The sequence below is a fragment of the Stegostoma tigrinum genome, chromosome 2 (assembly GCF_030684315.1).
Source record: "Stegostoma tigrinum isolate sSteTig4 chromosome 2, sSteTig4.hap1, whole genome shotgun sequence".
In the NCBI taxonomy this organism is placed as follows: Eukaryota; Metazoa; Chordata; class Chondrichthyes; order Orectolobiformes; family Stegostomatidae; genus Stegostoma; species Stegostoma tigrinum.
In genome coordinates this window covers 63,680,650-63,708,559 of record NC_081355.1, presented here as the reverse complement: position 1 = coordinate 63,708,559, position 27,910 = coordinate 63,680,650, and the positions used below count along the sequence as shown (strand labels likewise).

The 27,910-nt window shown below is 44.5% G+C and overlaps 1 protein-coding gene across 3 annotated transcripts in view; it reads left to right on the top strand.

The window, feature by feature from the left end:
* The window catches only part of LOC125466417 (retinoic acid receptor beta), a 488,627-nt gene that overhangs the window by 439,515 nt on the left and 21,202 nt on the right, over nt 1-27,910 (top strand). For all 3 annotated transcript variants that reach the window (XM_048560882.2, XM_048560893.2, XM_048560908.2), the window contains one exon: nt 15,796-15,972. In XM_048560882.2, coding sequence (XP_048416839.1) covers nt 15,796-15,972 — 177 coding nt within the window. The remainder of the gene's footprint in view (nt 1-15,795; nt 15,973-27,910) is intronic.

Below are 27,910 nucleotides of genomic sequence, written 5' to 3'. Positions count from 1 at the left end.
TGGTATGGAAAAATACAGAGGTGAATTTTCACTTCCTATAATTGAGATTAACAGAGAGGTGGTCTCTAGGTTTGGAGGAGTTATCACCTCATTAATATTGACAACTGACCCAGGAGTACTTTAACAGTGATATCTCACAAAAGTGTTTTTTGTCACGGGCTCCTTTAAATATGCAAGCAGCCATTGCCATTATCCAAGACAATGTATCGGCGTTTGTGAAATGCATTGCCGATCACTTCTACAGTCAACGGGATCATAAAGGCTCAGAGAGCTCCTCTGAGTCCCACAAAATAAATAAGCCACTTCCAGCATGCAACCACCTCCTGCCATTACCTTGCTTCTAATCTTTGTGTCCTGATACTAGGGTTAAACGACAGCAGCAACCTATCTACCTTAAAACTATCATCCTCGTATTCAAATTCTTTCATGGGCTCACTGCTGACTATATCTGTCATATCCCCTAGCTCTCTAATCCTCCAAGAATTTGTCAATCTTCCAACTTTAGTCTAAACGCCTGCACATTTCACCCCGTCATTGGCTTTGATTTCAGCCCTTTGGGCCCTGAGCTCTGCACTTGCTTCCCTAAACCTTTCGGCCTCTCCATTTGTGCTTTCTCTTTTAAACTGCTCGTTAAAACCTCTCACTTTGACTATTTAGTCTCACAGATCCTCCTTTGGCTTCGTCTCACTATGATCTGTTACTTTGAGGTATCCTGGATGTTTTGATGCCCTACTGGTGCTACATAAATGCAGTTTATTGATGCATCCCCTGACCTGGATTGGCTGCCTGTGATACACGCCATTTGCTTTTGCTTTCCATTGGACTTACCCTCACGCTTGCCAGCGTTTTTGGCCACCCCATTTAAAATATGCATGAGTGCAAAACTAGTTTGAAATAAAGTGCCTAGCACTCAAAAAATCAAGGATATTTTTAAGGTGGTAAATAAGATTAATGTTATACAGTCCCAAGGTCCAGGACTTTGTGCTGAGGGGCAGCAGTCACCACGGTGAAGTGAAGAAAGACCACCATTTAAGGTCTTTCTGCCGAAGTATAATGAGGGTGCATTCAGTTGTCAGACCCTCCCATTGCCTCGAAATGAACATAAATCATTTCCTGCTTGACTAGGAAATGCCTTTCTTTTTGCAACTGTCGAGAAGCTCTGAGAAATGTCAAAAATGCAGTGTTTTTTCTGCTTTTGACTGTACATAACTGATTTAGAATCTTTGTATGCATTCATGAATGATATTTATGAATAAAGTGTATTTTCAAAATTCATAAAAAGGTGATTTTGATAAATGTTGCTCTTTAAATGTGTATCACTGTTTATGCATATGTGCACATCTTTTCCTATCCAATTTTAACTACATCATGTTCAGTCTTTCCCAGAATATTTACTTAAATGCTGAAAGAACCTTAATAATGCAAATTGCTCGGGCAGATAGTACAGTGCTAACCTTTGGGAGTGAATTTCCTCACCTCAGCATTGTTGGGCTTTAGGATCCCCATGGACTTCATTCACTGATATATCCTCTTCCATATCGAACATGCTGTACACATCAAACATAGCAAGTTCTTTTGAAAAGCTGACCTTGACTCCAAAATTGACAGTGAGACTTAAGGCAAAGAACGAACAAGGCAAGGGCAAGATTTTAAAGTTTGGTTTTAAAATTCAGTTCGACAACGGCAAAGCTAACATAAAATGTAACAAACACTCGAGGGGAAGGAACAGTAGTGGGAAAATCTAAAAAAAAGTTAGTCTGTGGGTGAAATTAACTTGTTTATTTTATGGTTCATGAAATCAGTGCTTTAGTGCTTTGATATCACTGTAATGGAACCATTATTAATATGAGGGAATGGTAGCATTGTGATCACCTATGGCTAAAAGCTGGGGGGCATGGGAATGGGATAGGTAATGAACCTGGAAACAGGGAGTGGTGCCATCAGTACAATGCCCGCTGTCTACATGCCTGCCCCTTTGCAATCTTATGAACAAGGAGGTAGGCATAAGGGGAACCACCCGACTGCCACTTATGGCGCTTAAGTAGGATATGAATACTCACTCATCCCACCACTGCTCAGATTAACAGCACGGACCCAATTGAGGGTTGACCCTGCTGGCTGTGCAAAGAGAGGATGCTTCGCTTCTGGGGCATAGGTGCTAAATGGATGTTCCAAGCCCCCAGCTCATTCTGTATAGTTTCCCTCCCCCCACCTCTGCCCAGTCCAGCACGCCTCCACCCCAACAGATCCCGAATTTAACTTGGTCCCTCGACGTTGCAGTTCCTCATGGGCCTCCTCCAGTCCCGACAGTAGCGTCTGTACCTGGCAGCTCTCAGAGCCAAACTTGCTCCTGGATGGCAGCAGCAGTCTCACTCCACAATAATAAAAAGGCCATTAATTGTAAAAGTAAAGCAGGCCAAACCACCCAAAAGGAAGGCAGACCCATCCCAACATTTATTTTGGAGTACAGAGAGCCCACCCTCAGCTATAACCCAGCCCCGTGTTACACAACCAGCAATTAATGACTCAGAAACAAAAACCAAGGTTCCACCCACCACAGGAGAAACTTAAATTGCATTTTAAAAATTTCTACTATTAAAAATACTCCCGTTCAATAATATGGAGAATGATTCGAGGGATGAAAGACTGTAGTTCTGAGGATAGATTGGGGAAGTTGGGATTGTTTCCCTTTGAAAAGGGCAGGCAGATAGGTCTTAGAATCATGCAGTACGGAAACAGACCCTTTGGCCCAACTCGTCCATGCTGACCAGGTTTTCCTAAACTGAACTAGGCCCATTTGCTTGTGTTTGGCCCTTATCCGCCTAAACATTTCCTGCCCATGTACCCGTCCAAATGGCTTTTAAATGTTGTAACTGTGCAGATATAAGTTCAAATTCATGAGATGTCTGCACAGTGTAGATGGGGAAACTCTGTTCCCACTTGTAAAAAGATCAAGAACTATGATGAAGGGTCTAGGCCCGAAACGTCAGCTTTTGTGCTCCTGAGATGCTGCTTGGCCTGCTGTGTTCATCCAGCCTCACATTTTATTATCTAAGAACTAGAGGGCACCGTTTTAAGAAGTTTTGCAGAAGGAACAAATGTGAAAAATAAAAATCTGTTTCAAACAGGCAGCTAGATTTGGAAGGCACTGCCTGGGAGTCTGGGGGAGGCAGGTTCAACTGAGGCATTCAAGAGAGAACTGGATTTGCACTCGAGAAAACAACACGTCAAGTCATGGGGAAAAGGCAGGGATTTTGTACTGTGTAAAAATGCTCAGAGAACCAATGCAGACATGATGGGCCAAATGACCTGTGATTCTGTGAATAGTTTACAGGGAATGAACCCTACTGTCTTTGCCTGACCTCATGTCCATGTGACTCCAGCAGTCCTCTTAAAATTCTAGCAAACTGTGACAGAAAGAGATGATATAAATCCAACTAGACAGCCCATCTGTAATTGTCATGTCTTATCGGTGTGACAGATCCACCACAGTGATAGACAATGGGGAGTTGCCCTGACAGCCTTCAACTTTGACTCTGCATCATATGAACTTTTATGATGTAAAGTCAAACATAGGTAAGGAATCATGTTGGTTAGCTACTGCCCTTCCTCACCTGATGAATCAGTCCGTCTCCATTTTCCACGACACTTGGAAGAAGTATGAGTAGCCAGAGGACAGAATATACTCTGCCTGGGGGCTTCATTGTCCATGAATGATTCAGTTGTGCCGCTCCCAATGGAGCTAAATGAGTCCTAAAAGACATATCTGCCAGTCTCAGCCTGTGGTGGTGTGATGAGAGAATCACTAAGATGGAAAAGTGCAAGAGGCAACCTCTGGATATAACGCGTCATCCTCCGACACTTCCGCCATCTACAATCCGACCCCACCACCCGAGACATTTTTCCATCCCCACCCTTGTCTGCCTTCCGGAGGGACCACTCTCTCCGTAACTCCCTTGTCTGCTCCACACTCCCCTCCAACCCCACCACACCCGGCACCTTCCCCTGCAATCGCAGGAAGTGCTACACTTGCCCCCTCACCTCCTCCCTCACTCCATCCCAGGCTCCTAGATGACTTTCCATATTAAGCAGATGTTCACCTGCATATCTGCCAATGTGGTATACTGTATCCACTGTATCTGGTGTGGCTTCCTGTACATTGGGGAAACCAAGTGGAGGCTTGGGGACCGCATTGCAGAATACCTCCGCTTGGTTCGCAATAAACAACTGCACCTCTCAGTCGTGAAGCATTTTAACTCCCCCTCCCATTCCTTAGACGACATGTCCATCATGGGCCTCCTGCAGTGCCACAATGATGCCACCCGAAGGTTGCAGGAACAGCAACTCATATTTCGCTTGGGAACCCTGCAACCCAACGGTATCAATTTGGACTTCACAAGCTTTAAAATCTCCCCCTCCCCAACTGCATCCCAAAACCAGCCCAGCTCGTCCCCGCCTGCCTAACCTGTTCTTCCTCTCACCTATGCCCTCCTCCCACCTCAAGCCTCACCTCCATTTCCCACCTACTAACCTCATCCCGCCTCCTTGACCTATCCGTTCTCAGAGGACTGACCTATCCCCTCCCCACCTACACTCTCCTCTCCACCTATCTTCTCCTCTGTCCATCTTCGGTCTGTCTCCCCCTCTCTCCCTATTTATTCCAGTTCCCTCTCCCATCCCCCTCTCTGATGAAGGGTCTAGGCCCGAAACGTCAGCTTTTGTGCTCCTGAGATGCTGCTTGGCCTGCTGTGTTCATCCAGCTTCACACTTTGGAAAAGTGCAATGTTGCCCCCAGGAACCTATCCAAGCTCTGTTGCTGGAGATAGAAACAGCTGAAGTGTCCATATGTGCTTACATCGGAATCGGGGTGATTCACTCAGGCCTTGTAAACCACCATTCGGTCAGATTATGTACCAGCTGATCTGTACCTCAACCCCATTTATCAGCTTAACTTCCCTGTCCTTTTATAGCCTTACTCCATAGCTTAATCCTTTAAGCCTTGGTGTCATTGGTGATTTGGCAGTGTACTCCTTATAGGAAGGTTTTGTCACCCCTTACCTTTAAAGACATATTTTGCTATTGGAGACAATGCTAGAACCATCTAGCAAACAAGTTTTTTCTAAAACTGTGTATCAGGAATGCAGCTGTCAGAGAAATACCCACTTTGTGCAAACGTGCTGCTTTATGTAATCAAAAGACTGGTACATTGAAGAGTGATGTGTAGCAGCATGAGTGCCCTTTGCCCTCCCCTGCTGGGCATCCTCACATTGCTGTTGTCTTCAGTGCTTCTTCCAAGTGGAATTCATCATAACATTACATTTTCACCCATAATTCCCCGAAATCTATGGGCCTACTTTCTGTGGTCCTCAATCAGCTGCAGAAATGAAGCTTCCAAGAATGGAGATTTAAAAAGGAATGAGTTGTTTTAATTTGTGGTGCTTTTTAAGTGTTAGATTTCAGTTTAAAAGAAAACATCATAGCATTTCCATGACTGCCATACAGATTTTGACTGTGTTGATGTAGTTAGTGACTGAGTGACTGTCAGTCGCGTTGCAGGATGTCAATCATGACATTGTAGGGTCTCTGCTTTTGTTTTTAAACATAAAGAGCAGTCTGTTTGCCCCCAGGTGGCCTTTAAAATGTTCCTGTGAACTTTTGCCAGCAGCATTTTTGAAAACTGATCGCTCAATGTGGGATCTTTTGTGGTTAGCGACTAAAACAGAGTGTGGTTGCTGTTAACAGGAGCAATGTTTGAGAACAAGAAGGATGCAGAAATGCAGCTAGTCAAGAATTGATCTCCTGTTCAACCCTTCAGATTTTTGCAGTGAAGGTCTTCAACCGCTTTGCCATTTTCAGCAGCAGTATTGATACAATGAGAGATAATACTGAGCCATACCAGATCAGAACAATGCCGTGTTTGGTTCCCAAAATGCACAGGTCAGCTGGCCTCAGCTAACCTGGCAGTAGGAGGGTCTAGGCCTGAAACATCAGCTTTTGTGCTCCTAAGATGCTGCTTGGCCTGCTGTGTTCATCCAGCTCCACACTCTGTCATGCAGGACAGCGATAGTGTCTCCCAGTGTTCCTGGGACAACAAAGGGAAGTAATCAGCCGAGATTCACAGTCCTAATTCCTCTTGAGTGCCATATTGACACAGCTGAATCATAGCATCTCTACAGAGTGGAAGAATGGCCATTTGACCCATTGAGTCCACAGTGACTCTCTGAAACTCAGGCCACCCAGACCCACCACCCCCCCACCCTATAACGCTGCATTTCCCATTTCCCAATCCATCTAGTCTGCATATCCCTGCATACTGTGGACAATTTAGCATGGCCAACTCGCCTCATCTACACAAGGTCAGACTGTGGGAGGAAACCAGAGATCCTGGAGGAAACCCACATATATCGGGACAGTGTGCAAACTCCACACAGACAGTCGCCCAAGAGTGGAAACTAACCTGGGGCCCTGCCTCTGTGAGGCAGTAGTGCTAACCACTGAGCCGGCATGCTAAACATCAAAATGGTCTAGATTGTAATGCTTGCCATTGTCAAATATCATAATAGCGTTTCACTGTTGGAATCACATGTGAAGAATCGCCACTGCTATGAAGTGCCAGAGAGCTGCCAATACTCCAGGAACTATACTGTCACATCTGAAGAGGGATCCCAACCCGAAACATCAATTTTCCTACTCCTGTGATGCTGCCTGACGTGCTGTGTTCCTCCAGCTCCACACTGTGTTGTCAGCTACAGTGCAGGCTGTTAACCATGCTGCTCTGTGCTTTTCAAAGACTGTAAGCTATACTGATGGTCTACTTTCTGCACTAGAACTACCACAGCAATAGCAACTATAGCAAGAGTTCTACATTCTCTTATATCACAAAGTCACAAAGCCACAAAACTCCCTCCACATGTGGAGCTGACGTCGATTATGAAGAATTAGTTAGACTTCCTTAAATGTAAGGCAAAGCTGTAAAAGCGACCTACCGTACTCTCTGTTCATGGGGAAAGAATTGCAAATGAATGTAGGAATTGTGGACAAAAACAAAAGTTGCTGGGAAAGCTCAGCAGGTCTGGCAGCATCTGTGAAGAGAAATCAGAGTTAACATTTCAGGACTGGTGACCTTTCCTCAAAGCTGATGGCTTCTGAGGAAGCATCTCTCTCTGCAGATGCTGTCAGACTTGCTGAGCTTTTCCAGTAACTTCTGTTTTTGTTTCTGATTTACAGCATCCGCAGTTCTTTCGGACTTTATGCAGGAATTGTGGAGCTAGTTTGGCTTCCACCTTCTGTTAACTGCATGATAAAGAGATAGGCACAAAGTTAGGAATAATTGTAGCACTCTGTCAGTCAGTCGACAGCGGACTCAGAAATGCCAAGAATCTCAGTGGAGAGAGGATTTGGGACTAGTAAATCCAACCTCATTGCTTCTCCCAAAGCCTGCTCCATGTATCACATCATGTTTCAGATTACTCATGCATTGCATTCTAAAATGTCAGTTTCTGCAAATAAAAAGTCAATCTATTTTCCATTTGAACCAGTGCTAGTTTTGGCTGTAGAATTCAGGCATGCTGGGAATAGTAATCTCTCCAATCTTCTTTGAAATACCAATACCTGAAATTTTTTTAGGATAGAACATGAAAATCTCAGGGAAAGGTCATAGGCATTCAAATAAAAACACACTGTAGTTACCTGAAGCAATTCATTACTTATACATTGCTGGCTCACGTGAATCTGATATGATAACCGTTTCTAAGAAATTAATTTCTTGCCTCCTTGTTGGAGCTTATACATTGAGTGAATCAATTAAAAAACAAACATAATGAAAAATTAAAAACAGGATTAGACATTTGTGAAATGAAATGCCAAGCTTAGGGAAATGCATCGGTTTTGATGCCTGTGTGATCATTTAATCACTTCAGAGAGCAAGTTAAGAACATGTGATTTGGAGTAATATCTGCTGCTTCTTGCTTCATTACATGCTGAAGTTCTGAGTTATTGACTGTACTCTGTCCTGAGACCCTTTATGGTTGTAAACACGTCAGATCCTCAATATAAATGGTGTGAGACAATACTTGTATGAAGAATAAGCTTTGTGGTTTGTTTTTGTAATACATAATATTTCTGAATATGTAAAGTGTATTGTGAAAGTAGGAACTTGATTCACTATTGCTTGTGTTGTGATTGGATCAATTTCTAATAATTTTCAAGTCAGTTTGGCAAATGTAAATGCCTAATATTTTCTAAAGACTGAGTTGAAATGGGAAATCATAAGTCAACTCTTCATATCATACTGCTAAATTACACTGCTCGGAGTTGTTACTCACGTATCTATTGAATTGAAAGCAGTCTGCATTCCAGATGAGGTTGCTGTTACTTACAGTTAGGCAACATTCTGTTTTATGCAACCGTTCTCTAAAATCTTCATCATTTAACTCCTTTCACCTGTAAGTGCATGCAGTACACAGACATCCAGACACTTAAGGAAAAAGTAGCTTATGTTTCTTTTCCCAGTAGAGATTGTGCTAAATCCACGAGAGCAACAACAGAGAAAAGGTGCTGGATTTGCACTTTAATGAGCAGATTTGATCAGGGTTGTGGGGAACTAGCATTGGGTCAGAATGCCTGGGCCAATCATGGCTTGACCACATATGGGACCATCCATTCCCAATCCCCGCAGCACCATTCACATTTTAGACCCTCCTAGCAGCCAATCTTCTGCCTTTAAACATAGAAAAATAGAAAATAGAATAAGAAGACCATTCAACCCATTGAGCTCCCCCCCCTTGAAACATTTGATCATGAGTGATCGTCCATCTCAATACCATACTCCTGCTCTCTCTCCATGGCCTTTGACTCCTTTAGTTTCTAGGAATTGATCTGTTTCTTCAGAAGGGAGGAGAACCCACTCACATGATCTGCAGTGCAATCAGGCATTACCATTGGGAATTAGGAGACATCCACGATCGAGAGGAAACTTATCAATATGAGCAGAGATAATGGGAACTGCAGATGCTGGCGAATCCAGGATAGTAAAGTGTGAAGCTGGATGAACACAGCAGGCCAAGCAGCATCTCAGGAGCACAAAAGCTGACGTTTCGGGCCTAGACCCTTCACCAGAGAGGGATATGGGGAGAGGGTTCTGGAATAAATAGGGAGAGAGGGGGAGGCGGACCGAAGATGGAGAGAAAAGAAGATAGGTGGAGAGGAGAGTATAGGTGGGAAGGTAGGGAGGGGATAGGTCAGTCCAGGGAAGACAGACAGGCCAAGGAGGTGGGATGAGGTCAGTAGGTAGGAAATGGAGGTGCGGCTTGAGGTGGGAGGAAGGGATGGATGAGAGGAAGAACAGGTTAGGGAGGCAGAGACAGGCTGGGCTGGTTTTGGGATGCAATGGGCGGAGGGGATGAACTGGACTGGTTGTGTGATGCAGTGGGGGGAGGGGAAAAACTGGGCTGGTTTTGGGATGCGGTGGGGGAAGGGGAGATTTTGAAGCTCGTGAAGTCCACATTGATACCATTGGGCTGCAGGGTTCCCAAGCAGAATATGAGTTGCTGTTCCTGCAACCTTTGGGTGGCATCATTGTGGCACTGCAGGAGGCCCATGATGGACATGTCGTCTAAAGAATGGGAGGGGGCGTGGAAATGGTTTGCGACTGGGAGGTGCAGTTGTTTATTGCGAACTGAGCGGGGGTGTTCTGCAAAGCGGTCCCCAAGCCTCCGCTTGGTTTCCCCAATGTAGAGGAAGCCACACCGGGTACAATGGATACAGTATACCACATTGGCAGATGTGCAGGTGAACATATGCTTAATATGGAAAGTCATCTTGGGGCCTGGGATAGGGGTGAGGGAGGAGGTGTGGGGGCAAGTGTAGCACTTCCTGCGGTTGCAGGGGAAGGTGCCGGGTGTGGTGGGGTTGGAGGGCAGTGTGGAGCGAACAAGGGAGTCACGGAGAGAGTGGTCTCTCCGGAAAGCAGACAGGGGAGGGGATGGAAAAATGTCTTGGGTGGTGGAGTCGGATTGTAGATGGCAGAAGTGTCGGAGGATGATGCGTTGTATCCGGAGGTTGGTGGGGTGTTGTGTGAGATGACTTTCCATATTAAGCAGAGGTTCACCTGCACATCTGCCAATGTGGTATACTGTATCCATTGTACCCGGTGTGGCTTCCTCTACGTTGGGGAAACCAAGTGGAGGCTTGGGGACCACTTTGCAGAACACCTCCACTCGGTTTGCAATAAACAACTGCACCTCCCAGTCGCAAACCATTTTACCTCCCCCTCCCATTCTTTAGATGACATGTCCATCTGTGGCCTCCTGCAGTGCCACAATGATGCCACCTGAAGGTTGCAGGAACATCAACTCATATTCCGCTTGGGAACCCTGCAGCCCAATGGTATCAATGTGGACTTCACCAGCTTCAAAATCTCGCCTTCCCCCACCACATCCCAAAACCAGCCCAGTTCGTCCCCTCCCCCCACTGCATCACACAACCAGCCCAGCTCATCCCCTCCCCCCACTGCATCCCAAAACCAGCCCAGCCTGTCTCTGCCCCCCAACCTGTTCTTCCTCTCACCCATCCCTTCATCTCACCTCAAGCCGCACCTCCATTTCCTACCTACTAACCTCATCCCACCTCCTTGATCTGTCCGTCTTCCCTGGACTGATCTATCCCCTCCCTACTTCCCCACCTATACTCTCCTCTCCACCTATCTTCTTTTCTCTCCATCTTCGGTCCGCCTCCCCCTCTCTCCCTATTTATTCCGGAACCCTCTCCCCATCCCCCTCTCTGATGAAGGGTCTAGGCCCGAAACGTCAGCTTTTGTGCTCCTGAGATGCTGCTTGGCCTGCTGTGTTCATCCAGCTTCACACTTTATTATCTTATCAATATGAGCAGTTGGTATTCACATTGTGTTTTACTGATAGTTGAGCATACCCCTCCAGGTAGTGGGTCATGGGATATTTGGACAAGGAGGGCCATGGAATAACTCTTCATGTAGTTTTACATTGGACCTTATTCCAATGAGTGGATTTCCTATCATACGGCAATGAGCCAATGGAGAAACTGTAGAGTGAATGAACACTGATCCCTTCTCTGTCTAGATCCACATCACCCATGGTCGGCATTACTGTATAAAGGAGTCCTACAGTTAAACTTACAGTACAGGTTGGGAGGGATTCAGTCTTAAACCACTATGAAGTTTATAAAGTCCTAAATTAGTTGTGTGATTTGTGGCCTACAGCTGCTTCTTCTAAGGTTGCCAGGGATTAATGCTGCTTCACAGAGAGGTCTGTCAGCAGGGACCATTCACATGGTCAGCATTGTTTGTGATTAGCATTTGCACCATACCTTTGGACACATGTACACATTTCACATCACAAAGATGTAATTGCACATATTTTCAGCATGAACTCTGCAGGCGCATATTTGATACAGTTGCTGCTTGAAAGGCCTCTTGTCACTCAAAAATGCAGCTCGCACTTTTGGCCAGCAAGCAGAAGCTGACTGCAGGCATAGTAGCAGCCATTTCCCATTTAGCACTCAAGCAATCAAGGAAGGGAATTCAGGTTGTGCTGTACACCATGAGTATAAGGCTTGGCTTGGTCATCAGCCCCTCTACCCCATCTCCCCTCCAAATAAAACTTCCCTGACCCTTTCAACTCAGCCAGCTAAGCTTCCCATTTCTGCTCACCCCTTCCAGTGCACCTTGAAATAGTCATAAGACTGTAAGAAATAGGAACAGATTTTCTAACCATCAAATCTGCTGCACCATTCAATCATAGCTGATATGTTTCTTAACTCCATTTCCCCGCCTTCTCCTCATAACTCTTCATTTCCTTACTAAATCATGAGTCTATCTATCCCCGTCTTAAAATGTACTCAATGACTTGGCCTCCAGACCCCTCTATGGCCATGAGTTCCACAAATTAACTACGCTCCGACTGAAGAAATTCCTCCTCATCTCAGTTCTAAAGGGTCCTAGTCTCTCCTACCAGTGGAAAGACCTTCTCCAAATTCACTCTATCCAGGCCTCTCAGTATTCTGTAAGTTTCAATGAGAGCACCAATCCCGCCCAGCGCCCCCATCCTTCTAAACTCCATCAAGACAGACACAGAGTCCTCAACCACTCCTCATATGATGAGTCCGTCATTCAAAGGATCATTCTTGTAGTCCTTCTCTGGATCCCCTCCAATACCAGCACATCCTCCCTTAGATACAAGGCCCAAAACTGCTCACAACATCCCAAATGCCAGCTGACCAGAGCTTTACAGCCTCAGCAGTATATCCCTACTCTTCAATTCTAGCCCTCTAGAAATGAATGCTAACATCACATTTGCTGTCTTAACCACCAAATGAATCTGCATGTTAACATTAAAGAGAATCTTGAACTAGGACTCCCAACTTCTGAAGATTTTCCTCAAAAAAACCCAAATGCTGGGAAAAAACGAACCTAAACAAAAGTAAAAAACAGAAGATAATAAAATGTGAGGCTGGATGAACACAGCAGGCCAAGCAGCATCTCAGGAGCACAAAAGCTGACGTTCCGACCCTTCATCAGAGAGGGGGATGGGGAGAGGGTTCTGGAATAAATAGGGAGAGAGGGGGAGGCGGACCGAAGATGGAGAGTAAAGAAGATAGGTGGAGAGAGTGTAGGTGGGGAGGTAGGGAGGGGATAGGTCAGTCCAGGGAAGACGGACAGGTCAAGGAGGTGGGCTGAGGTTAGTAGGTAGATGGGGGTGCGGCTTGGGGTGGGAGGAAGGGATGGGTGAGAGGAAGAACCGGTTAGGGAGGCAGAGACAGGTTGGACTGGTTTTGGGATGCAGTGGGTGGGGGGGAAGAGCTGGGCTGGTTGTGTGGTGCAGTGGGGGGAGGGGACGAACTGGGCTGGTTTAGGGATGCAGTAGGGGAAGGGGAGATTTTGAAACTGGTGAAGTCCACATTGATACCATATGGCTGCAGGGTTCCCAGGCGGAATATGAGTTGCAGTTCCTGCAACCTTCGGGTGGCATCATTGTGGCAGTGCAGGAGGTCCATGATGGACATGTCATCTAGAGAATGGGAGGGGGAGTGGAAATGGTTTGCGACTGGGAGGTGCAGTTGTTTGTTGCGAACTGAGCGGAGGTGTTCTGCAAAGCAGCCCCCAAGCCTCCGCTTGGTTTCCCCAATGTAGAGGAAGCCGCACCGGGTACAGTGGATGCAGTATACCACATTGGCAGATGTGCAGGTGAACCTCTGCTTAATATGGAATGTCATCTTGGGGCCTGGGATGGGGGTGAGGGAGGAGGTGTGGGGACAAGTGTAGCATTTCCTGCGGTTGCAGGGGAAGGTGCCGGGTGTGGTGGGGTTGGAGGGCAGTGTGGAGCAAACAAGGGAGTCACGGAGAGAGTGGTCTCTCCGGAAAGCAGACAGGGGAGGGGATGGAAAAATGTCTTGGGTGGTGGGGTCGGATTGTAAATGGTGGAAGTGTCGGAGGATAATGCGTTGTATCCGGAGGTTGGTAGGGTGGTGTGTGAGAACGAGGGGGATCCTCTTGGGGCGGTTGTGGCGGGGGCGGGGTGTGAGGGATGTGTTGCGGGAAATACGGGAGACGCGGTCAAGGGCGTTCTCGATCACTGTGGGGGGAAAGTTGCGGTCCTTAAAGAACTTGGACATCTGGGATGTGCGGGAGTGGAATGTCTTATCGTGGGAGCAGATGCAGCGGAGGCGGAGGAATTGGGAATAGGGGATGGAATTTTTGCAGGAGGGTGGGTGGGAGGAGGTGTATTCTAGGTAGCTGTGGGAGTCGGTGGGCTTGAAATGGACATCAGTTACAAGCTGGTTGCCTGAGATGGAGACTGAGAGGTCCAGGAAGGTGAGGGATGTGTTGGAGATGGCCCTGGTGAACTGAAGGTTGGGGTGGTAGGTGTTGGTGAAGTGGATGAACTGTTCGAGCTCCTCTGGGGAGCAAGAGGCGGCGCTGATACAGTCATCGATGTACCGGAGGAAGAGGTGGGGTTTGGGGCCTGTGTAGGTGCGGAAGAGGGACTGTTCCACGTAACCTACAAAGAGGCAGGCATAGCTGGGGCCCATGCGGGTGCCCATGGCCACCCCCTTAGTCTGTAGGAAGTGGGAGGAGTCAAAAGAGAAGTTGTTGAGCGTGAGGACGAGTTCAGCTAGGCGGATGAGAGTGTCGGTGGAGGGGGACTGGTCGGGCCTGCGGGACAGGAAGAAGCGGAGGGCCTTGAGGCCATCTCTATGCGGAATGCAGGTGTACAGGGACTGGACGTCCATGCTGAATATGAGGTGTTGGGGGCCAGGGAATTGGAAGTCCTGGAGGAAGTAGAGGGCGTGGGTGGTGTCACGGACGTAGGTGGGGAGTTCCTGGACCAAAGGGGAGAAAATGGAGTCCAGATAGGTGGAGATGAGTTCGGTGGGGCAGGAGCAGGCTGAGACGATGGGTCGACGAGGGCAGGCAGGTTTGTGGATTTTGGGAAGGAGATAGAAACGGGCCGTGCGGGGTTGGGGAACAATGAGGTTGGAGGCTGTGGGTGGGAGGTCCCCTGAGGTGATGAGGTCGTGAATGGTGTTTGAGATGATGGTTTGGTGCTCGTGGTTCAGAGTTTGCAAACTGGGGGAAATAGAGTTGTCGCTCTGTTTCCAACTGTACTTTGACCCAAATGTGGTCATAGCTGGTGGATTCAAGCTGCCTGATTTACACCATTGGATTCCATCTGGACCCATTCCTTTCATAGCCAGGATCCCATTGTTCAAGTGATTATATCTAATCGTTTGACACCATTCAGTTGAACATTCAGGTGATTGTCATCACATTTGCTAATGGGTGAGAGATGAGCCCCATTCACATTCCTTTTAAGATAATTGTCTCTGGTAAGGCTTTGCAGACAGGTTGTCTCCATTTCAAAGGCTTTGGAATGTCAAAAGTAGCGTTGCAAATACTCAGCCATGTTTGCCACAATGATTTCAAATCATTGGAATGTGGCCTCAGTTTTTTTTAATAAGAATTCAATTAGGGGTTTCCAACCAGCAAATACTTAAAAAAAAGTCACTTTTGATATAAAGCATGATTTCATAACAAGACTTGACTTTCCCAACTCAGACTTGGAGTTTTGCCCATTTGGAACACATATCGGAAAGTTGACTGAAAATTGTGAGAAGCAAACTCACCAATTCCTGATCAGCAGTGAAAACGATGTGTCTACAGTTACTCTAAGAGGCTCTTCTAAGTCTCTAAATGCTAATTCATTTCCATCGACTGTAACCATAGGTCCCACATTTTTGCATCCAGTGTGCCATAGCTTACATGTATTAGTGTTAAATTTTCACAGGGATAATTTTCCCAAGTACAGGCTCAAAGCAGAAGGTTGTGAATAATGACAACCAGAGGGAGCGTGCCCAGAGATATTACAATCTGCACAGCCTGCATTCGAGATTATCTGCCATCAATATGAACTTGCAAAATTCGCTCCCTGCGATTAAACTCGAGGGAAACTTTGCTAATTGCTTACCAGTTGTGTTTTATTAAAAACATCTGATCTATCAGCCTGAAGTATTCGTTTTTCTAAAAGCACTTTATTAATGGTAATAGTTATGGACCTTTTAAAATCAGTTCCAATGAGCAGTTACATTTTAATCCTATTATATGACAAATTCAATTTATAAACCAACTGGTTTGTTATAGCTTAAATACCTACATTCGTGGGGTTCTTTCACTCAGTGAGTCCCACTGGATTTTACCTGTCACATACTTTGTAACTGCATTTTGGTTGACAGTGATTATACATTCATTGATTTTGTTGATTACAGAATTCCAGTGCTGACCACCGGGTACGGCTTGACCTGGGTTTGTGGGACAAATTCAGTGAACTTGCCACAAAGTGCATTATCAAAATAGTGGAGTTTGCTAAACGACTGCCCGGCTTCACAAGCTTGACCATTGCAGATCAGATCACTCTGCTCAAAGCTGCCTGCCTGGATATCTTGGTAGGTACACATTCATTAACAAGATTTATTCTCTGTCACACAATATTGCCTGTAATTGACCTTAGGATTTTGCACCTCCTGGTCTTGTCAAAACCAGCTGAGGACACTGTGAGAGTTTAGACATTGATATATGGCGTGCGTCCAGTTGCCCTGCCACTAACTCAATCATTGAGACAGCTAAGTTCATCCAGGAAATCCCAGAATTTGGCTTTAACTAACTGTCCTTTGCTCAAGGGATTTCAGAGCTTCTTTTATGTGTGGAATTCTCAGCTGGAAAAGAACTGCCACCTATTAGCAGCTATACACATATTGTTTTACTGGTTAATAGCAGAAAAATGATAAGGAATAATGACAGTACAAAATCTCCCTGAACCCTTTCCCACAGGAAAAGGAATAATTTTCATTCCAAGTGCTCAGACTTTAAGTATTGAATAGCATTTAAGATTAAACAAATAGTTTATGTGTGACTAACTATACTTAAAGGATCATTTTGCATTCTCACAGAGAATCTGTTTTTTTGGAAAAGCATCCGAAAATGAGTTTCATGCTATGTTGCATCAGTACATGCCATGCCTTGGAAAATGGGCTTATCTGAACAGGTGAGGGGCGGTTCAGAGCTAGTAATCTGTATCTTATCACAATCAGTGGTTCAGGTGGGAACCATAGACCACATTTTTAACCTGCCCATTTGATGTAAAATTGATGCTGGGGATCAAAGAAAGCTTAAAGAAACCATTTAATTTCCACTTCATCTGCAGTCTTTTGCTTTTGTTTTACCAACCTGCACTACCTGTACAAACTGAACAGTTTGTTCACATGTTATAATTTCATCAGGCTGTCACCTCCTCTGATAACCCTCAGCTAGCTGCACCCCATCATTGCCAGCTAACTGGGTTTGTGCCAGTTAAATCACATCTTTATTGAAGGTGCTAATGGGCGAATTGACAGAATGTGCAATTGTTCAGTGCTTTCTCAAAGTTGCATGAATCTTAAATCTTTGGATCATTTCCTTCTTTTATTGGCATTTTAAAGTGTCTAAATATTGTTTGGGTTTTTATTGCCGGGAATAGGAGCACTACATTTATTGAACTTCATAAAAATGTTTAAAGATTTCTATTATCTCCGTATCATTTTAATAGTGTGGAGCATGTTTTCTCCTTAATGAGCATTTCAGTAAAGCATTAGACACGACTGCTTGAAAATCTTGAGTTTGACATAGACTCTAGAACTAACTTAATCCTATTCTTGACTAAAAGGACTGATTCAGATTGCTGTGCCAATATGCACAGCAAATGGACTGCTCCATAGGGAGTTGCCCAGGGTTCTGGCAAAGTTATGTGGCACCCTCACTTACTCTTACTGCTGAGTTTTCTAATCAGTGATGCAGGGCAGTAAGATCCAAAATTGAAAAGAGTCAGTTCATACAGAAAACAGAAGTGGTTTATTGAATGTACTGAACAGTAAGACAGAGAAGACCAGATCCTTCACTTTCTAAAAAGTGATCCAATATCGCGGCAGTAAGCAACTTTCATTGGAAGCCACAATATTTTAAATCCCCACTTCCGTTGCCCTCTGGGCTCCTCCCAGGACCTCTTTGAGGCCTGCTGTTAATGTGGGACTTGGCCTATCTTACAGTAGACCTGATTGCAGCCCACTTCTCTCTGGTTTTGTGGCAGTGGACTAATTTTGGACTATCCTCAGGTCTACTTGCATCAGTGTTAATAGAGTCACCAAATTCAATACCTGAAAAGGGACAGCTTTGTGCCTGTTGAGCACAAAGAGCCTTTGAATGAGTCTCATAACTTGCTCTTTCCAATAGCTCTGGAAATCTATCCTTTCAAGTATTTATCCAATACCTTTTTAAAAATTACTTCCATCGCCATCTCACTGTTGAAGTTGTGTTGAACATTTCAAATGCTAGCCCAAGATGTTCCTTCCTGAATAACATTCCACAGTGGTTTTTCCTTCCAGTGATCCATACAAAAATCAAACAGACTTTTATCTAGTTAGGTATTTAATACTTCCAGAGGTTCTTTGGCATCATCATGGTGTGTTATGGAATGGAACTCTGTTCAATGTCTGCATCCTGTGTCACAAAGAAAACCGTCCAGAATCATGAGAGTATTGCTTCAATTTCCTCTACTCTCATCCAATCCCAATCTGCACTGCACTAGTTCCCACAAACACATCTTTATGGTGATGCATTTGCGCTGCATTGTAGTACATACTTTGCTATGGTTCTCTACTCTCTGGAATGGCCTTAAATATTCCTGGCTTATTTTAGATAGGAAACTTAGAATTTAGAGATAAGCTTTTTAATCCCATTCATCAAAGGGATTCAAGTTATAGCCAAGAAATGACGAGACAATATGAAGATGTACAGTACTACCGATTCCCGTTTTGCGAGATATTTCAGAAAATTGAAAAGCTTTGTCTGAAATTTGCCACTTTTTAATGAGGGGAACCACTGCTTTGTTTTTTCAACCATGACAAGCTAATTCCTCGAGTTTCATCAACAACCCTCAGCCACCAGTGCCTTCCAGTGCTGCTTGAAGGAAATTCACTGAAATTAGTGATAAGATTCTGTCAGAGAATTCCTTTCAAATGAGCTTTGTAAGCCCACCCTTCACTCCATCAAATACCTTCCATTCCCGAACCTTACTTAAAGTACTGCTTGTAATGCCCTGATTATTATCATGGGAAGATCAGTTTCTGACTTCGGTTTTCAAAATGTCTCATGTTTGTTTTTATCTTGATCAAGCCCCTATACAGTGGAAGTTTTAATTTTATTCGTTTGTTTTGATGAAATTTGTGTTTATCCAGATGAAAGATCACAAGTGAAGAAGAGATGGTCTTGTTTATTATGTTATCTCAGCATGTGGGTAGCAGTAACAGGGTCACGGTTTTAGCTTTAATAGCGGGCCTTCACTTTGCATTGTTGCAATCTTTGTGATGACGGTGCTCCCTCAGTGGTATTAGGTCCTCAATTGCAGAATGATGAATCAGCGTCAATGAAGGATGATATATGACAGAGTGAGGACCTTGGAGACAAGGAACACTGTTCTCCTGCAATTGCTGCCCTTAATCTTCTGCTGGTCGTGGTAGTGGTGGAATTTGGGACTGTTGAAGTCATCTTGGTGAGCTCCTACAGTATATCCTGTACACCGTGCATACGGTAGCCACATTGTGCTAGTGATATATGTTGACTCCTGCGGCAGCCGTTTGGTCTTTCCAATGTTGAACTTTTTGAGGGTTTGCTTTGCCACACTAATCCAGGTGAGTGGAAGTTCAATTTCAGGTCAATGGTGGCCCAGAATGCTTTTACTGGTGGATTCAGCGCTGTCAAAGGTCAGAGGAAAATGGCTGCAATTTCTCATGTTTGGCATTTATTTAGCATGAATGTTTCCAGTATTTGTCCACTCAAACCTAAACATCTTCCACATAATGTTATAGGAAAGCACCAAATGTTTCATTATGGGGGGGCGTTCGTGAATGGAACAGAACACCAATAAATTATCAACAGATGCCCATTCCTAACCTTGTGATGGAGGAAAGTCATCGACGAAGCATTTGAGAGTGGTTGGATGTGAGGGCTTTGACAACATGATTAGATCTGACTCCAATCCGCTGGAAGATTTTCTCTTTGAGGCTCGTTGCTGGCATGCTTGCGTTGGATACTGACGGCATATGCTGTTAACTCTCCTATAAGATGTAACTCTTATGTCTATATTTGGAGCTGAGTGTTTCCGCTGGAAGTCAAACAAAGCCGTCACTGAGCAGTGCATTAGTGCTTGTCAGTTGGTAGTATTTTTTTTCTGTGTCCATCTGCAGGGTTGACCTGAGAACAATCCTTAGTACATTCAGCTTGGTTTTTATCTTGCTAGGGTGTACCTGGAAAATGTCCTCCCTTTGCCCAGTAGATGCCAGTATCATAGCTGTACTGCAATAGTTTGGATAGGATAGCGCTTGTTTCAGTGCATAGGCCTTCAGTACAATAGTCAGGATGTTGGAATAGGCTCAATAGTTTTTGCTTTGTCAACTGACTCATTAGCTTTTGCTTAATGTCATGTGGATGGATATAATTGATTGGAAGCCAGTATCTCTGGGGGCTTCAGCAAAAGTGAAGAAGTGGTGGCACGGTGGCTCAGTGGTTAGCACTGCTGCCTCAGTGCCAGAAACCCAGGCTCAATTCCCCTCCTCAGGCGACTGTTTGTGTGGAGTTTGCACATTCTCCCTGTGTCTGCGTGGGTTTCCTTTGGTTTCCTCCCACTGTCCAAAGTTGTACAGGCTGGGTGGATTGGCCATGCTAAATTGGCTGTAGTGTTCAGGGACGTGTAAGTTAGGTGGGTTATGGGAGGTGGGTCTGGGTGGGATACTCTGAGGGCTCGTGTGGACTTGTTGGGCTGAAGGGCCTGTTTCCACACTGCAGGGATTCTAAGGAAAAGTCACGCAGTACTTTCAGTCCTTGCCAACATTTCAGCCTTGTCTCTCATACTTGTGCTGAGAGGTGATGGAGGATGGAAATCTTCTTAGAGCTTCCCTCCTGTCTTAGTTATTTGGTTGTCCACATTGAATAGGGTGAGGCTACAGAACTTCCCTACAATATATTTGCAATCACAGACCCAGAGCTATGCCAGATCATGTAAGATACAACTCACTCAGAGATAGTAGGACTTGCCAATGCTGGAGTCCGAGATAACAAGGTGTGGAGCTGAATGAACACAGCAGGCCAGGCAGCATCAGAGGAGTGGGAAAGCTGACGTTTCGAGTCAGGACTCTTCTTCAGGAAAAAAAAGACCCAAAACGTCAGCTTTCCTGCTCCTCTGATGCTGCCTGGCCTGCTGTGTTCATTGAACTCCACACCTCGTTATCTCATGTAAGATACAAGTTGTGTTACAAGTTCCCTATTGAGGTAACATTGCGACTCAAAGGTGCCTGGTTTGCGGCTGCGAGGTCTTCCTTTACCTGTCCTAAATACTATAATCTTGCACAGTGGAAATGAGTTTCATTTACAAACACTATGCAATGGTCATTTCCACTAGCTGTCTCTTTGGCAGAAAGATTGGCGAGGAGGTGATTGCGTAACTGATGACCAGCATGTGAGTCAGTAAATTAATATAATCAAATAAACTGAGCACCATTTTAAATTTATTGTGGTTCCAAGGAGAAAAACAAAATCATTGTAAGTCAGCTGAAAAATGCTGCTGTAGATTTTATTTGATTTTCCAAGAATACCTTATGCCCAATGCATCACCAAACATAAGAGAAAAAATATTGCAGAAAAGCTTGTCAATTGTAGTTAATGCAATAATTCCTTCCTGTTTGTACACACTTGTTTCATAGCAGCTTCTGCCCCTTCAAAGCTTTGGTCTACTAAATGGTTGTCATGTGGCATTTTGGCCTCTGAATCTGGCAGTACTTTCACATTTCAGCAACAATCTCTGAAGCCACTTATCTAAAAACAAACTGGGGCCAAATACTATCAAAGCTGAGCTCCCTGCAGGTTAATGACTGTGACTCCATTGAACAAACAAGCCATTAACTATCCAATTCACCAAAAGTAAATAACTGCAGCCATCTCCACAAGGGGAGCAATAAATAGTAACTGCAGTGTGGCAGGAAACACCTCAGAGCAAATAGCACAGCAGTGCTAGGCTGAGGAATGCTGCCTGTCATGCAAAATGCATTAATTTGGGACCATCAATTACTGAGTAATTAATTGGTCAAATTGAGATTGAAACAAATTAGGCTGTCCCAAATATACACTGGGCAGACTCACTACACTTTATACATTGCAGTGTGGACTGACATCAGAAGCTGTGGTAAAATCAAATAAAATAAGGAGTAATATTAGGAACAAATAATAGCAATAACTTGTCATAACAAAAATCAAGCGAAGAAAGTATTATCGATTTTTGAGAAGTTGGTAGTTTCAGGTTGGCAGTGGAGCCCAGGCTTTGTTCTGCTGGTGTTTGTAAGTGAACCTGTCCTCTTACCTTCAAGATTTAAATGAACTGACTGTTCAGCTGAAATATCTTTTAGAGTTAAGTATGGCAATGTAAGGACATAGGACATGGTTCAGCCAATAAACTCAAGCCAGTTCTGCTGTATTATAACTGATTTGCATGCCAACTCCATTATAATAACTCTGAATAGCTTTAGCTGACACAATCAATTAACCTTAATTATATATTCGGAGAAGCGAGATCTACATTCTATGGCACCATGTATGAAGAGTTCAGCTTCCTGATAATATCCTGAATGATCTGGCTCAGGTTTTAAGGTTATGCCCCACTGTTCTTTGTTGTTTCATGAGAAGAGAGAGTTTCTCTCTCTCTATCCTATTAAATATTTGAATCATCTTGAATGCCCTGATTGGGCTATTCCTTATTCTTCTATTCTCCACAAGAATGCAAGCCTAGTCTATATAACCTGCCCTTACAATTTATCCTTTTTTAGCTCTGTAATATGCTGGGAATCCTACCAAGGATATCACCCAAGAGATGCTGTTTCCAGAACTGAATGTGCTAAGTATGGTCGAGCCAGATTTTTGAATGACTGAAACGTCTTGTCCACGTTTTGTATTCCTGCTCCTTTGGGATAAAGATGTTCTGAAGACACTTTTTATTTAGTATCACTTATAGGACTTAACTTTTGAAAACAAGTTTTATAGATTCACTGAAGAGTGAAGAATTCCACAGAAGGGGTTGTGTACAATCCAGTCAACTGTCATTTTTTTCAAAGTAATCATTTCATTTAAAGGAAAGAAGAGGCTGATGTTCTGTCACATTGTAATCAGTTTAGAAGCTATTGCTACAGAATAAAGTCTGTGGGATGTCAAGTTGTGCTATTAAGGCTACTTCTTATTCCCATGCTGGGAATGGCAATGTTAGAATTGTAAAATAGCACATTCTGCTCCCGTATATAAAATGCTAAAAGTAAGTTGTTACAGTGAGAAACAGGGGAAGTTATAATGGAGAACAAAGAGATGGCAGACCAATTAAATACATACAATGGTTCTGTCTTCACAAGGAACGACACAAAACTTCCAAAAACTGTTAGGGAACACATTGTCCAGTGAAAGGGAGGCACTGAAGGAAATCAGTAGTAGTAGGGAAATGATGTTGGGGAAATTGATGGGATTAAAAGCCAACAAATCCCCAGGCTCCTGTAGTCTATATCCCAGAGTACTTAAAGTATTCCTGGAGCTAGCGGATGTGTTCGTGGTCATCTTTCAAAATTTTGAAGAGTTTTGAATAATTCCTATGGATAAGGTAGGGGAATGGGTCAGTGTGGACCTGTTGGGGCTGAATGGCCTGTTTCCATACTGTAGAGTTTATATGTATGTATTTCTATAACATAACCCCCCCCCCCCCCCCCACTATTTAAAAAAAGCAGAAAGAAAACAGGGAATTATAGAGGTAATTAGTAGTGGTGATGCAAAGATTCAATAGCAGAGTAACAGGATCAAAAAGAGTCATCATAGATTTATGAAAGGGAAATCATGCTTGACAAATCTGCTGGAACGTTTCAAGGATATAACTAGTAGACATGAACTTTCCAGAAGGCTTTTGATCAAACCCCACAAAGGTGATTGACATGTAAAATTAAAGCACATGGGATTGAGATTAGTGTGCTGACATGGTAGAGAATTAGTTGGGAGACATGAAACAAACAGTAGGAATAAATTGGTCTTCTTCTGAGTGCCAGGTTATAATTAGCAGTTATAGGATCAGAGCATGGACCCTAGCTATTCACAATCTTATTAATAAATTAAGTGTAACATCTCCGAGTTTGCAGGCAGCACAAAGCTGGCTGAGGGAGAGCTGTGAGGAGTATGCAGAGATGCTTTGGTGTGAATTGGACAAGTTGAGAGAATGGGCCAATTCCATGGCAGGTGACGTATAATGTGGATAAATGTGAGGTTATCCACTTTGGAAGCAAAAATAAGGAGGCACATTATTATCTTTACGGCGATAGGTTGGGAATGGAGAGTTGCAACGAGCATTGGGTGTCCTTGTACACCAACTGCTGAAAGTAAGCATGCAGGTGTAGCAGGCAGCAAAGAAGGCAAATGGGAGCATGTGGACTTTCATAGCAAGAGGATTGAGTACAGGAACAGGGATGTGTGCTGCAGTTCAATAGGGACTTGATGAGACCGCACCTGAAGTGTTGAGTGCAGCTTTGATCTGTTGAAGGATGTTCTGTTTATGGAAGGATACAGCACTGGTTCAGCATACTGATTCCTCAGATGGCAACACTGACATATGAAGAGAGACTTGATCAGTTAGAATTAGGTTCGCTGGAGTTCCTTTGAGTGAATTTTCAAATATGTTTTCTTTAAAGATCATTTATATGAAAATGGTATAAATGACAATTAAAATGATTTTCTCATTGTGTGATTTCTAATCTGAAACTTTGCCAATATGGACTGTCCATTGAGGAATTCTCTGGGCGCTCTTCTTCATTTATGTTTATACGTCAGAAAATTCTAGAAAGATGACTTCCCAGTATCTATCATGGTGCTTAAGGGTCCAAGCTGGAAATATTCAATCATAAAATCATTTCAGAAATACTAATCCATGGAGAACAATGAATAGTCAATACGGTGTGGAGCTGGAGGAACACAGCAGGTCAGGCAGAGGAGCAGGAGAGTTGATGTTTCAGGCCTAGACCCACCCTTAATGAGTATTTTTTTTGTCAAATATGATCATACTACCTGAGAAAGAGAAATTTTATATTAAATGTATTTTTTGTGGCTGCATGATTTAACACTCATTAATTTGTGAACCATCCATGCTGGTCATCTTTACTGAGCAAAAGAATAATGCTGTTTTACAACAGAATGTGATTTTCAAGAAGTGTAAACTAAAAATTCTTTCCTCTGCCGAACTATTTGAATCAAATCTTCCCAACATACATTCGATTAAAAAATCTACTATAGTTTTGATGTAACCGTCACCTGTGACTGTTGGTAAACTCGGTAACTGGGAGTTTCTGCCTTTGATCATTGATAGAGTCATAGAGTTATACAGCATGGAAACAGACCCTTCGGTCCAACTCGTCCATGCTGACCAGATATCCTAAACTGAACTAGTCCCATTTGCCAGCATTTGGCCCTTATCTCTCTAAACCCTTCCTTTTCATGTACCCATCCAGATGTCTTTTAAATGTTGTAATTATCAGAGGAGGGTGAGATTTATGATAGAAGCTGGCTAAAGTCTGGTGATTGTACACTCCTTGTTTGATGGCTTGTGTCAAAATGCAAACTTTATTCATCAGCACAACCTATCACATTTCTGTTTCCATCATAGGGATAGTGCTATACTAAGCTTTCTCCCTTGATACTTAAGTTCCAAGTCTGCCTTCCTTCTCCCTGTGCTCCTGCTGTTTTCACAACGAGATTTATACTTACTCTGTCATAATATCATAGAATGGTTCCAGCACAGAAAGTGGCCATGTGGCCCATTGTGTCTGTACTAGCTGTCTACCAAAGCAACTCAGCTAGTTCCATCTTTTCACCGTAGCTCTGCAAATCTTTCATCTTAAGGCAATTATCCAATTCGTTTTTGAAAGCCACAATTGAACCTGCCTCTAGCACCAGTGTGTTCTAGATCCTAAACACTTGGTTTACTGTTCATCTTAAACCAGTTTCATCTGGTTGTTGACCATTCTGCAATGGGAACATACCTATTCTGCCAAGATCCCTCATGACTTTGAAAACTTTCATCATTATCACCCCTCACTCCTCCTCTCCAAGCAGAACAGACAAAAGTCTCCCACGTATGTGCACAACTGAAACCTCTCATCCCTACATGTCCTTCCATAAATGCTTTCACATCCTTCCCAAAATTTGGTGCTGAGAATTGGCCAAACAGGTGTTGTATAAGGATTCCTTGCTTTCATACTCAGTGCCTCTGTTAATAAAACCCAGAATCCATACCCCATATTTTCGAATTTCTTAAGTCCTTTCTACCTTCAATAACTGTGCGCATATCCAGGTTTCTCTGCTCCTGCACCCCCTTTGGAATTATACTGTTTGCTTTATATCACCCCTTCCTACCCAAATGGTAATAACTATCTAACATAGCTCTGCATTAAATTTTGTCTGCCAGCTGTCCACAAGCCTGCCTGAGATCTCCAAGTTATTCACCTTTATGAGAGAGCAAGATTGCTTAGATGCAGGAAGGATGTTCCTGATGGTGGAGCTGTCCAGAAACAGCAGTCACAGGGATACGGGGCGAACCATTTAGCACTGAGGTGAGGATAAATTTCTTCACCGAGAGAGTGGTGCGCCAGCGGAATTCATTGCTACAGGTAGCAGTCGAGGCTTGTATGGATGCCTTAAGAAAGGGGTTAGACATAACACTTAGGGCCAAAGGGATCAAAGGATATGGGGAGAAACAGGAACAAGCGACTGAGCTGGATGTCAGCCATGAGCATAACAAATGGCACATCTGATTCAAAGGGCTGAATGGCCTACTTTTCCTCCTAATTTTTATGTTTCTACATCCATATTTTTACACATTGTTCCAGAACCTCAGAACTATGGAAGCTCTATGTTCCTCAACCATGCCTTCCACAATTATCTCAATATACTCTTGGATTGAGAGAGATAGTAGGAACTGCAGATGCTAGAGAATCCAAGATAACAAGGTGTAGAGCTGGATGAACACAGCAGGCCAAGCAGCTTCCGAGGAGCAGGAAAACTGATGTTTCGGGTCCAGACCCTTCTGCAGAAATGGGGGAAGAGAAGAGAGTTCTGAAATAAATAGGGAGAGAGGGGTGGCAGATAGAAGATGGATAGAGGAGAAGATAGTGGAGAGGAGACAGACAGGTCAAAGAGGCGGGGTTGGAGCCAGTAAAGGTGAGTGTAGGTGGGGAGGTAGGGAGGGGATGGGTCAGTCCAGGGAGGACGGACAGGTCAAGGGGGCGAGATGAGGTTAGTAGGTGGGAGATGGGGTGGGGCTTGAGGTGGGAGGAGGGGATGGGTGTGAGAAAGGACAGGCTAGGGAGGTGAGGACAATCTGGGCTTGGTTTTGGGATGTGGTAGGGGAGGGGAGACTTTGAAGCTTGTGAAGTCCACATTGATACCATTGGGCTGAGGGGCTCTCAAGCGGAATATGAGTTGCTGTTCCTGCAACCTTCGGGTAGCATCATTGTGGCAATGCAAGAGGCCCAGCAGCCTCCAAGCCTCTGCCTGGTTTCCCGAATGTAGAGGAGGCCACATTGGGATCAGCGGATATAGTATACCACATTAGCAGATGTGCAGGTGAACATCTGTTTGATGTGGAAAGTCTTCTCGGGCCCTGGGATGGTGGTAAAGGGTGAGGTGTGGGGGCAGGTGCAGCACATCCTGCGGTTGCAGGGAAAATCACCGGGTGTGGTGGGTCTGGAGGAGTGTGTGGAGCGGACAAGGGAGTCACGGAGAGAGTGGTCCTACCAGAAAGCAGACAAGGGTGGGGAGGGAAAAGTGTCTTTGGAAGTGGGGTCGAATTGCAGGTGGCAGAAGTGTTTAAGGATGAGGTGTTGGATCCGGAGGTTGGTGGGTTGGTACGTGAGGACCAGGGGGATTCTGTTTTGGTTGTTATTGTTGGGAGGGGCTGTGAGGGATGAGTTGAGGGAACTGAGGGAGACACGGTCGAGGGCGTTCTCGACCACTGAGGGGGGTAAGTTGCGGTCTTCGAAAAACGAGGACATCTGAGATGAGTGGAATGCCTCATCCTGAGAGCAGATGCAGCGGAGACAAAGGAATTGGGAATAGGGGGTGGCATTTTTGCAGGAAGGTGGGTGGGGGGGAGGTTTATTCTAGGTCGCTGTGGGAGTCAGTGGGCTTGAAATGGATATTGGTTTCTAGGTGGTTGCCGGAGATGGAAACTGAGAGGTCCAGGAAGGAGAGAGAGAGGTATCAGAGATGGTCCAGGTGCACTTAGGGTTG